Source organism: Pithys albifrons, chromosome 3, assembly GCF_047495875.1.
Source record: "Pithys albifrons albifrons isolate INPA30051 chromosome 3, PitAlb_v1, whole genome shotgun sequence".
Lineage (NCBI taxonomy): Eukaryota > Metazoa > Chordata > Aves > Passeriformes > Thamnophilidae > Pithys > Pithys albifrons.
The window spans coordinates 88,339,615-88,352,737 of record NC_092460.1 but is presented as its reverse complement, the minus strand read 5'-3'; the positions used below and the strand labels follow the sequence as shown (position 1 = coordinate 88,352,737).

General features: G+C 40.7%; 1 protein-coding gene across 1 annotated transcript in view; it reads left to right on the top strand.

The window, feature by feature from the left end:
- The window catches only part of CDHR3 (cadherin related family member 3), a 34,122-nt gene that overhangs the window by 2,626 nt on the left and 18,373 nt on the right, over window positions 1-13,123 (top strand). The window contains exons 2-7 of the mRNA XM_071552646.1: window positions 233-435; window positions 4,550-4,718; window positions 6,967-7,052; window positions 8,755-8,849; window positions 8,955-9,059; window positions 12,612-12,760. Of these exons, the coding sequence (XP_071408747.1) occupies window positions 233-435; window positions 4,550-4,718; window positions 6,967-7,052; window positions 8,755-8,849; window positions 8,955-9,059; window positions 12,612-12,760 (807 nt within the window). The remainder of the gene's footprint in view (window positions 1-232; window positions 436-4,549; window positions 4,719-6,966; window positions 7,053-8,754; window positions 8,850-8,954; window positions 9,060-12,611; window positions 12,761-13,123) is intronic.

Here is a 13,123-nt window from a genome sequence, read left to right as displayed (position 1 = left end):
ATTAATACTCTAAAAACAGCCACTCTAGATGACAACACTATAGGACTAAATTAGAGAAAAGATTTATTCTTTTGCTTTAGCACTGGATTTACTACCATGCAATACTCCTGTTTATAAGAAAAAAGAGAATCAGGCCATTTTGTGCTCATTAATGACAGCCCTTGGCAAAAGTTGTGTACTCATGCTACCCAAGACTCCCAGAAGTAATTTTGCATTTATTTTCATCTTTCAGGAAGAAGAACCCAGTTACTTAAAGGCTTACCTGCAATAAGCTCTGTTGAAGAAAATGCAGGAGCTGGTGTTTCAGTCTATGACTTTAATGTAACTGTTTCTCCATTGTCTTCTGAAGGTGTTGCAATTCTTCCTACCATAGTAAATTCAAATCCACTTACAGAGGCCTTTGATATTGAATCAAAAGGAGGTCTTGAATATAGGGTGAGTTTTGCATTTAGCTTGAGTGATGTTCAGTCATGCAGTCTGATGTTTCTTGGACTACTGAGCACTGACAGTGCACAGTGTCGCATCTTTTAATCAGGAAAGGGTTGTAAATGCAGACTATGGTAGCATTTGGACATGCTGTAATAGATATGACAAATGAATAGCAATACTGAATAGGATTTTTAATTGCATCTAGGCAAAAATCACTCATCACAATAATTCCATTAATTCTCTGATGGAAAAAATGTGATTTTTAGAAAAAAAAGAGATGAAGAGGAGCATGTAGGACCTGCCTCTGTTATAAGGTTTTGTCCATAGTTTTTCAACTTAATTTACATGAAGTCACTGTGAATTTAAAGTGGCTTAGTCAAACTGCATGGAGCTCCTGTTTGGCTACTCTCACCTAGAATTAATTAATTTGACTCACTTCCAAAATAAAGTCAGATCAAAGTAATTTTTGATTCTTAATGAAGGCTGTGACACGTGAGTAAGTTATCTTGAGGTAAGAAGTTATCACCTTTCCACACATCTATTTCTATCTATTGTACACTCTTGTCCTATGGCAAATGCAAAGCAATTTCCATTACTTCAGGCTAATTTTCATTGTTGGGTAAATTAGCAAGTATTAGCTCACATTTGTCACTGCAATGAGTGTTCAAATGCAACTTGTCATCCCATTGCAACCTGCTTCTGTGTCTGAGACTGAACAGTGAAACTGAAAAGCATTTTTCAAGGATACAGATAGTAGAGTAGAGTCTCACAAAGGTGATTTGAATACCCTTTTCTTGGTATTTCCAAGGAAGTTCAGGCTTTCACTGAACTGATACAAGGGCTCTTTTCCTATTCTCATTGCTAGTGTTTCTGGGAGAAAATTTGGGAAAAGTGAGACTGTGGCCCTGGGCAGTTGTGGATCATTGATTTGATCTACCTGAAGGGAGCTGCTGCAGCTCCAGTGCTCCCACTTCCCAGCAGAGTACAAAGCTCAATTGTGCCAGCTCTGCTGGGTCTTTACTGCTCCCCAGCCAGGCCAGTGAAATCATCAAGAAAACTTTTTAAAAAAGCTCTCTTTCACCTATGAAGCATAGGGTGTGGCTGGACAAACACCTGGACTGGGTCAGCTGGAGAGATCACAGAATCACAGAATATGTCAAGTTCAAAGAAACCCATCAGGATCACCACATCCAACTCCTGGCCCTGTGCAGAACACTCCAAGGGTGTGCCTGAGAGCATTGTCTAAACACTTATTGAGCTCTATCAGGCTTGGTGCTGTGACCACTTCCCTGGGGAACCTCTTTCAGTGCCCAGCCATCCTTTGGGTGACAAACCTTTTCCCAATATCCAGCCTCAGCTTCCCCTGACACAGCCTCATGCTGTTTTCTCGAGTCCTGTGTGACAGTCAGAAGGAAATGGATGCATCCCTTGAGCTGACTTTGCTGATAGAGATTTCATAAAGTGGGACTCCCTGGAAGGCTGCATCTTGAATTAAAGCTATCACTCCCACTGCAAAACCTGGCCCTTTATTATACCTGCTTGATCCTGTCCCATGCAATCTTTATGCTGTGCAGCATAAGAATTTGTTGCTGCTTGTTGAGTGGGACTGAGAAATTAATCTGGAGGAAAAATAACTCTGCAAATACAGACAAAAAGTCTCTTCTTTTGTCATGGCACAGGTGATGGAGAAATTCTTGTTCTAGCACAGTGCAGAGTGACACAGGGATTGAAATGAGTGGCTAAAAAAGTTGTAGTCTAGAGACTGCTTCTTCCCAAGTGCCAGTTTATATTCCTTCCATACCACAGCCCTGTTAGCAGAATGGCCTGTGAACCTTTGTAGGTTTTGCTTGAACTGGAGCTGTTTTCAAGGTTTCCTAACACACTTGGAGGACTAGAACAAAGAGGTGGAGCCAGTGACTATCAGTCATGAGAAAAGCCTAAAGCAAGCTACATAAAAGTTCTGCAATTTAGCAGATGAGTGCTAATTACAACTCATGAGGCAAGGATAAAAACATGGGTGTTCTTAGTTCATTTATTTCATGAACATTGCTACTTTTAATTACCTACATTATGTTGTAGTGGATCTGTACAATATATTACAAAATGATGTGATTCTAAATGAGATAGCTCTACCTAGTGCCATTAGATCTTTGCTAAGATACAGAAGAAGGCAGTGTTTCATGTTTTCAGGTTAGCCAAGTACCTGCTAGCACAGGCTCTTATGTGTTTATGAAGCACATTTACTCCTGTTGCAGCAAGACAAAGCAGTATCACATTTCTTGATATGTTTTGAGATTTCTGAGGAAGTCACAGTTTTTGACATCAAAGCCCTGCCCATTCTTGTTTGAAGATTCCCAAGGGCAAGATGTATTGAATGCATGAGACCATACTGCTGCTTGAAACTATTTGGGTGCTGTTAGTGATGCTCTCTGAATATCTTGGAGGTGAAGAGGGGAGCAGGGAGCAGTGAGATTCTCATGTGGAATGAGGAGTAGATAGTTATGGGGTGACTTTAGACACCCTTTCACAAAGTCTGCAGCTACTTCAAGTGTGTACAGTCCTGCCTTTATCAGTAAGCATTGCTCCTGCCTGGAGTAAAGGTGAATAGTGGCTCAGCCTATGCCAGTTGCAAGCTGTTATCAAAAAGGTTGAAAAGAACTTAGAAAGAGACCATCAAGATTCACACCTTTATTTCCAAGGCCTCTATAAAGAAGGGTGTAAGATATGTATTTAAACACATTAATCTGGCTGCAGTTACAGCACCAATGAAAATATTTGGCTGTAAACTGGAAGGATAATCCCCAGAGCTCATAATTTCTGCTTAGAATTGGACAGTTTCTTGTTTTGAATTCATTGCATCTGCTTACTGTATTTAGATCTCCAGCAAACATTCATTTTGGAGAGCAACCTTTTCACTGGCACAGCAAACTTTTTAGAAAGGTTTTTCTGAGGTAGCAACACTCTTATGGGAAACTTCTACCTGTATAATATAGGAGGAAAGGAGACCATCCAGGACACAGTTATTTTCCCCTGCAGTATTTTACAAAAAGATCCACAAGGTTCCAGACAGCAGCTGTTTTACATACCAGAAGGCACAAAATGTTTGTGATTCTGTTCACTCTCCTCCAACTGTCTTTGCTAATTGGCTTTATTTTGGCTTCTGTCTTCTAACTGTGCTGACATCACTTTTGTATTTGTCCTCTGGCCACAGCATCTAATCTAAACCCAAGGATTTATTTCACTGTTCTCCTTCTGCATCCTCTCCAACCTCCTTTCTTCTGCAGTACTGTGGATACATGCTCCTTTTCTCACACACTCCTGAGGCCCAGCTCTCCTTCTCCAGTTCCACAGCACCCTGTTACTGTGTTCAGGTTTTGCAGTCTTTTAGCTACACAACAGAACGAACAATCAGTCACCTTTTCCTTTCTTGTCCAAGAAAGCAAAGTTCATTAACCTCAGCAGTGAACAGTGAGACATTCAACTTTCAACATCTGGCTGTTGCTCTGGAGTCATCCAAAATGCAAAATGTATGCACTTATTGGTTTATCATGGAATGTCAGTCTTGTGTTTGTATATATTCTATGTTGAGCAATATGCAGGGCTGGATGCCTTAAAAAAAAAACAAAAACCAAGCCCAGAGCAAAGGTTTGCCTTATTAGTTTTGCAAAACGCAAGGCCAAGATTACTTTTTAATTAGTTCAACATTTCACCAAACAGTTCTGGTCCCTTTCTCATGCACTGTACTTGTGCAGCTCCCTTCTCCCTGTGGTGTCCTGCAAGTTTTCTCCCAGACACAGCTTACACAATGAAGGGGCAAAATGTAGTCCTGAGCTTGGAGGCAAAGTATTGCCCATGAGGCAGGACAGCTCCTACCAGGCTTTCCCCTCCTCAAACTCCTTCTCACATAAAAGAGCCTTGAGTTGCTCCATGAAACCACAACAATTTGGTCTCTCCACTCTGTTTTTGTCACATTTTTGCCACTGACAGGAAATGTACCAGCAAGTAAAAGATGATCTAAAATACTGTTCTCTTATTAAAGTGTCCCTTTACTTGCATTCACCCATACAGACTATAACTTACATCTCTTGTATCATGTGCTAATAACAATCTTTATTTTCAGGTTGTTACCACTGGAAACCCTGTCCTAGATTATGAAACAATGCCAAAGAGTTTTGATTTACAGATTTTTGTTGAAGACAGAGCTGGAAGAACTGACCTTAACATATTGACTATTCAAGTAACAGATAAAAATGAACATCCTGTATTTCGAGGAAATATGGCGATTCAAAGTAAGATCATGGTAGTATTTGAAGAGTACAATACTTGAAAAGATCCAATCAGCTTAAAAAACCCTATAGCTGCATACAGTACCCATAGCTAAAGTAGTCTAAGCATTTTCCTTTAGGAAAACAAGGGAGGAACAGGATGAATTTTGGGTAGGCTTCATTGCTGGAAATCCCTTTTTTTTTTTTTTAAGCTTAGACCAAAAAATTATTTAACCATTTTGAAGCACCTGAACAATTAAAAGAAAAAACTTTATACCAATAAATGTATATCTTGGTTTTTTATGAGATGAATACCTACCTAGAAATATGTATTAGAAACTTGAAGTTTGATGGGGATATAACCATTGAGCATAGGTACATGTTTCAGGAGTTTGTTGAAAACTGGACTGATTTAGACAAGCAACATAAATTTAAGTAAGTGTATACTGTATGTGCAAGACTTTCTGAGGGAAATCAACTAAAAAATTGCTTTGCATATATTTTACACCTGTATATTGCATTTGCACCTGCACATGAGGAATTAAGTGGAAGATCATTTTGCTGAGTGAGACCTCAGTGACTGTGATCTATGGTGGTGCAAGTGGAAAGAGGCTGAGAATTCTGTCTCCTGTGTGGGGCAGAGGATATTAACCAGGTTAGGGCATGGGCAAGGATGCAATGGGGAGGAATGTGTAGTAGCCTTAGGAATGAGGCTGGAGAGTCTGGACCCAGCTGTGGCCTGTGCATGCTGTGCACCCCATGCAGTACCAAACACAAGTGGCAATGCCATGAAATGGGTAGGAAATAATTGTCCTACTCTCTGAGCAATCCTATCTTTTTCATTTACTAATGAGAAGAACCTGGAAAAATTGTACCAGGAGGCACCATAATATAAATGATAATTTATTATGTGTTCACATGCAGACAGAACAGTTCAGATTATTTCATGACATACTGAGAGTCCGTTTGAAGACTTGATATTCTAACTGCACGGTGTGGCAGAGCACACTTCAATATTCAGTTTGTTAAAGTCTGAAAGTGTTAAACTGTGTTCCCTTCATGGTAGGTATTGAGAGCTGGCTGCTGACCTCCCCACATCTGGGCTGGCAGCAACACTATTTGGGGTGTGATTCGCCAGTTCAGACTGCTCAGGTTCAGCCGCTTCACTGATGCCTCCTAAGCACGTTGACATTCCCGATTCCATACAATACTTAGTCTGTAAAGCAAATTAGCTTCCACTAGGGGAGAGGCTGTGACATCTTCTCAGTATAGCTGGTGTCTTGCATATCATGGGTGCTGCTGGAATCTAATAATAATTAAATGTGACACTTCAGGGGATCGACACAGCATGAAACACACTACGTGGGAGCTTGTTACAAATAAGTGCATCAGCTTAACTCTCAGCTAGAGCTGCCATAATTTGGTGAGCACAGATGTCTGATCTGTCTAACTGTGTGGCTTTAGTTAACAGTACCAGTTACAATGAGACACTAATTGCGCATTTGCTGTTTATGAAGAAGTATCTCCCTCTCATTAAACTTTATATTCATGTTGTCCTCTGGGAACAACTCATTACGCTGCTCTGGGATTCCCGCTGCTCTGATGAGAAGGAGCAATCAGTGAGGGTCACAGTGGAAATTAATAGTCCAGAAAGAGCAGGTCCAGCAGACACAAAAGGGTATAAAGCAAGTAATGTGATCTAAAGAGCTGTTGTCCTGTTAATTGCTCTACTCAAGGAGAGAGAAGTCTGTTGCCATGGTCCAGTACGGGACAACCCAGCTGTGAAAATCCCTGCTATGGAAAGAAATAAACCTGTACTGTATTATCAACTTAATAAAGCAAACATTCAAGTCAGTGCAGGCCATCAACATTCATTTACCTCTGAGCTGTAAAGGAAAAACAGAAATGAAGAGAAAAAGCTCTGATCTCTCTTGGCAGGGCACTAGGGGTGGACAGGAAGGGGACAGTGATGAGGACCTAGCACAGGACTGTGTTCTCCCCATCTGCATAGAAAAGAAAGACACAGATGTAGCCCAAATGCATAATTTTACTCCATAACCTGTGAACAGTTGAAGACAGGCCGTATGAAAAGATCAGCCTTTTCTCTGAAGACACAATTCATGTTGCAATTAGCAGTGATGGTTAGCTGTTTACAGATCTATAATTTGTTTCTTTTTATCTTTTGAGTATTTGAGATTTTTGTGAAGTTAGAACATGAATCAGGCATGGGTCCTTTATCCTTACCCAATTAACACTGCTTATATCCATGCAGCTCTAACGATCTATGTGTTGGAAGGAACACCCCCAGAACGCATTTACCAAGTTGATGCAGCTGATCCTGAAAATGCAAAACTCAAAGTAAGTTTTATGAAAGAAAAAAAACCCCAGAGATTATATAATCCAATGTATCTGAAAAGTTAATAATGTCTTTCAACAACTTCCTTTCTTATCAGGAACACAGGAAAAGGTCTAGTCAGTAAAAACGAAGCACTTCTAATACTAAACTAAGAAAACCCAACCTTAATGTTTGGACACAAATTGGATTTTGAGTTCTTAGCCTTCCAAAGTTAAGGGATATTGAATGCAGAGTTTGATACAGTTAATCAGAGAAGTCATAGAAATAGTGACTCTTCAAAAAAAAAATTAAAGAGGCTTTCAAAACTTTTTTTGTAGATGACAGTGACTAAAAGTAAATAAAAATTTTAACTTTCTGTATCACAATGTAAATTCTTTTAAATGAGACTGTAAGGAAATCACTTACAAGGAAACTGAATCTCAGGTTTCTGACAATCCCAGGACAAATTGTGACCTTCAGTTACAAAAAATGTGTTAGCTGATCTGAAAAGACCAGAAAAAAATCTGAAAAGGGATAAGTTTGTTTGAAGACAGGGGAAAAGTAACTTTACTTACCTAGGAATTGTTTTACATCTTTGATTTATTGACTTTGGCTTACAAAGCCAATAAATATGGCACATTCAAGAACAGAACTCAAAGATGCTACTTCAATGTGTAGCATTATTCAAGAAAGCAAGTAGCTTGAAGTCCATCCTCAGGTTTTGCCCAGTGAAACCTCCGAGCCTGAGGGAAACAGAGCTGCGGGGGTTTAGCTTTGCTTTGTGTCTAAAGGCAAGGGCAGTGAGTTCCACATGCCTTCTAACCCCTGACACGTCTCAGGCATAAGAAGCTGCAAAGAGAGAAATGCTGTTACATTCTTGGTCAGATCTGCTCAGCAGATTTTGCAGTTTACTTGCATGGTGCATGGCCCTCTGTTGTTTCATAGTTCAGATTTTGTGGGTATTATTAACACCTGCACTAGTAAAGGAAATGTCCTTGAGGGCTGTTGGTGGTGGCTTGGCATGTGAAGGATAGTGGGGAAGATGGAGTGGGCATGTAGTAGCCACCTCATGGGCACAGGGAGCAGGTGCTGCCTCTCTCCCTGCTCTGTACGGTGCTGAGATGCTCTGCTCCCTCCCACACCAGTGCACAGGTGTGGTACCCGTTTGTGTTATGCAATGCACAGAGTGGCTGCTGTTATGTGCCACCTTTGTTAGCACTGGGCTGTTGTGGACACCTTTCAGTCTTATTCCTTCATGTGTTCTGTGAAAGTCCACTCTGTCCTCCTTGCCCTCTCCCATCATCTGGATCCCCAAGCTTCACTGTCTCCTCCATAGCGTCTCTGAACCCAAATCCAGCCTTGCCCCTTCTCTCTCCTTTGTGTATGCATGAACTCTGCTGCCACCACAAAGCTGAGTTTCACCTGTGGTGCTGTGGTCCTGCTGGCTGCCCTCTCTCTGAAATTCCCATTGCAGATCTGTAGTTCTCAGAGGTAGAGAACAGTGTGAGCTTTGATGTAGTTTGGTGTCTATGGCTCTTCACTGGCAGTGAGCAGTTTGAGCTGCTCCAGGAGTGATGCTCAGGGCCTGTGAGAATCTGTGTCAGTGCTCCATTATGAAGTTTGAGGCAGATGCTGTACCATAACCTGGCCTGTTCTACAAGGCAAGGAATGAACAGAGGGATGTTTAAATATACAAAGACTAATTCCTTGCTCTCTTCATTTCAGTATTCACTGCTCCCTGCAACAGTGCCATTCTTGATCACAGAAAGTGGAGCCATTTTCTCCACAAAACAATTTGATTATGAGAAAGATCCACATTGGTAAGAACGTATTTTGTTCATGTGGTTTATTAGCTTACAGTAATGAGGGAAATATTTTCCTACATAGCCACAGAACAATTCTTGTTTTGTTTTCTTATTTACCAGTTACTTCTTGAACATAACAGTGACAGATCCAGATGGGCTCAACTCAACTAAAACAGTGAATATAAATATAATTAACATCAATGATGAAAGGCCTTACTTTACCACGTGAGTGAAAATTTTCTGTTGCACTCAAAATGTAGATGTTTTCCCAGGTTTACTGCTTTGACATCAATGGGAGGATGTAACATAAGGGCAAATAAATATGACAAAAAATGCTACTGAAAAAAGTATTTAAATTTTGTTATGATTCCTGTTCTTTGTCCTAATTTCCCTCTTTTATTCTTATTTATATTCTTAATAGTTTAGAATTTTCCAGGCTCTGCCTTCATGCCAACAGCAGCCAAACAAGCTTGCTGTACTTGTTAGTATTTAGAGAAGTTTAAGCTATGCAAAGACCTTTGGACAAGTTCAGACAAGGAGATTAATTTCAGCCTGTGTGAATACAATCATGTAGAATTTACCCCTTATGCAGGTGTGCATTTCACCATAATGATGTTTATTCATGCAGAAATGTCTAGACATAAAAAGGTTTCCCTTTTGATCTCTCTTCCTCTTCTTCCAAGACACACTTGTAAACAATCCCAGCGATTTTTGAAACATCGTTGTCTCCTACTGTGTCATAAGCAGGAGATTATGTCATAACACACAAGTCAGAAATAGCTTTTGAAGACTAATGGAGTTATAGTTGGAATCAGGAATATTGTTGAACATTTGGAAAAATGGGAAAGAAAATGCGTGTGCCACACGCAGGCTGTTTTGTGGTGGAAAGCACAATATAGGGTTGTTTCTGAAGCAGGAGCTTGACAGTTATTACAGTCAGCCTGACTCTGTTGTTGACATCTTTGTCACTTGCATGAGACACTGATGGAAATCAAGACACTCTCTTTATGTCTCCTGATTCTGAAACTCTACAAGGTCTCTGCTGAGAATATTTTTGATGGCTGCTCTCCTGCCATCGATGCGAAGGTGAAGGCAGGGTAGCACCTGGGGCCATCCCAAGAGCTTCCAGCCACTTGTTTGGAACAATCTTCTGGGTGTTTTGTGGGGCCAGAGCAATGCATGGCTCATGGACCAAGGCCAAGGATCTGGACATTGATGCGTAAAGGGCTGGAGAATGTGAAGAAACAGTAAAATTGCATGTTAGAAATAGGAATGGATTTTTACTGTTGTTTTTGTTGCTACTTCTCTGATACTTGAATCTCATATCTGCACTGCACAATCATCTTAACAGCCTGGTCCATGTCACTGCACTTCTGCAAGCAGGAGGAATCCTCTTCTCAGTCCAAATGCCTGCACATTGTGTTCTAGACTGATTATTCCCTCCAAATGTTGCCATTTCTGTGTATTTATCCTTGTGTCTGGAGTGCTAAAGGAGCTCTTTTAATATTTATCTACTTGTTTTAATTAGTGAAAGCTGCAGTGACTTGAGCATCTGTAACACCGAAGTTCTAAAACTCAGTTTTCACATGGCACAAATACAGTCTAGTACTTGTTTGAATCTTCTCCCTTTTAGATTGACACTACAGACCAAAAAGGGCAGCTCAGTTTTTAAAGCACTTTAAATTAAATTACACTTCATGATCTGTCCTTAATATGCACAGATATGGTGTCTCCCTTGCTGCAATGTGAGCTGCATGCTGGATCTACATACTTTCTGACACTACAATAATTAGTGCTGGGATGGGAGCTGCGGAAACTTGATGAGTTAGAAAACATCCTTTATTTTCTGCTGATCAAAGCTGTCAAGAACAGTTTCAAAGGGCCTTTTTAATTGTTCCCATAGTATATGCAAGCACATCTGGTTTTGGTGTTCACAACACTCCAATGGCATTCAGCCTTTTGAAATTCTGTCTGTTAAAATCCGTGAAAAACTTGGAGAGCCAGGAAAACAAAGGAGAGGACAAGAAAACAAACATATGCTCCTTTTGCAATGACATTGCAGTGTCTGAAAGGTCTGTTTGAACCATCCTGTAAAAAGCCACTGACAGGTGGCAGATGGCTGGACAACAGGACACATTCCAGACTTGGCTGTGCAGAAAGTGGCCCTCAGCTCCTCCTCAGCTGTACTGGTAATTGGTGTTATGGGAATGTGCTCAATAACGTCCCACTTCTTCCTGAAAGGTCTGGTAGAGACAGGACAACGGCCAGTGCAGGGTGCAGGAGAGTTCGTAAGGCCATGAAGGTGGAGCCGCGGTGAGTTTGCTGCCCACAGAGTAGTTGGAGTTGTGGTTCCAGTGGATCTAGGAAGTTCCTATTTGAACCAAAACCAGTTAGAGCTTTCTCTCTTGTATTCTTCAGGCATTTTGGGGTGACATTTTTGGTACAAGTGAAGGAGATCTGTTACTGTTTATTTCTGAGTGACTCTGGAAGCAACAGGAGAATAAGGAATCCAATACCAAGAGTGAGATAGAAACTTCATAAATACACTGACAGCACTTCATAAACTCCTTGTTAACTTCTGGCTGTAAGTTAGGTGTTTTACTGGGAAAACTATGTGATTTCTCTCCTGTATGCTTGCCTCTTTTCTTATGATCTCACAAAACAGTTGAAGATAGTGTGTCTTCTTAACCATTTTTAAAATTGCAAGTGGAGACCTGGAGGTGTGGAACCTTATGTTCTGTCTCTGTAATGCTCTGCTTAAATGGTTAAGTGCCCCATGATGTCATTTTCAGAGAACAGCGAAGGGTTCATGCTTTCCTATACTGGGAACTGCAGACTAGTCAATTAGTTAAGTGGTGACATAGAAAGTTTAAAATGTGCAAACAGGATTTAGTCTTGAAACACACTTCTAATGCTTTTCTGAACCGTTGAGCACCTTCAATTCCCTTTGAGTTCTAGAAGCAGGAGATGTCTGTGTTTGTGTGTGTTTCAGTAGTATAAATCAGCCTTCAGAAATTTCTTTCATAATTTTTGTGTCCTGGTCCATGCCTGTTTTTGTGTGTGATTCAAGTACCATAATTGCCTACCTGAGTATCCACATGAACATGCAACTGCAAGCACTGTAAATAATCCTGCACAATTATCTGCCAGACTATGTCTGAGCTATGAAACTCAATTTGTGGGAAATTTGGGAGCACTGGCACACCAAGCAGCAGCAGTAAAGAATAATTTTCTCTATGTAAAATGCATCAGACAAATGCTGCTGGGAGTCTGAGGCATGTTGGGAACTCAGGGGAGTTCTCCTCCCTACCTCTGCCTACTGCAGGGATAACTCAGCTTTTCTGTAGTACTATTGTCCCCCCAAAGTCTCCAGCATTCATTCCAAATGATTATTAACTACATTAAACTTTCTCTACTTTTGTTTTTCTCTTGCAAAATGCAGGAACTAAAGCAAGTGGCTTTATGAGCTGGCAGGCTGCTTCCATCTTCAGCTTCCATGATTCTGTGAAAGTCAAATTGTCTTTACTGTGAAAAAGTTGCAGGGGAAAACCACCTATTTGTGTGGCTGTGTCATGCTTTATGAACACATGAACACATGCCAGTTCATCTACTGCTACTGTCCAGCTGGCAGAGTTGGTGACTGGGATATTTACCCTGACTTGAAAATAGCCACCTCTGAGCCCAGTATGGCCATGGCTCTGCTGCTCAGAAAAGTCTGTAATCAGTTGCCCTTGTAAATGCAATGTGTGCCTTGTTGAGTTTTGTTTTATTTTGTAGAAAACAAAGAATCTACAGAATTCCAGAGGAGCAAAGCCTGGGCACCATTGTTGCCAATATAACAGCTAAAGACCCTGATGATGAAGACTCTCCCAGCAGACTTTTCTACAGCATCCAGTCTTCTGAAAGATATTTCTCCATAAATCCAGGTAAGACCAAAAAAAACATGCCTTCTGACATCTGGAAAAAAAAAAGAAGAGTGGCCACTTTGGAGAAAATGTTTTTGCCTTAGTTTTAAATTGACTTACTTTGTTCTGTGGCTTCCCTTATCAATAAGGAATGCTCAGTCCCTTATTAGGGTTAAATTCTTTGGTCAGCAACTTATCTTGAAGAAAGTAGACCAAAGGTGACATTTTGACAAATATTGACTTGTGGCTACAGGGTGATGGTCCTTTGAGTGGAAGTAAGATTAGATGTCTTCTTTTTAATCTCTGAGGACTGCAGTGACCCTTCTGGGGCTCTTGAAACAGCTTCACATGTTTAGACCATAATGTCCTCTCTCCTATCTAAAA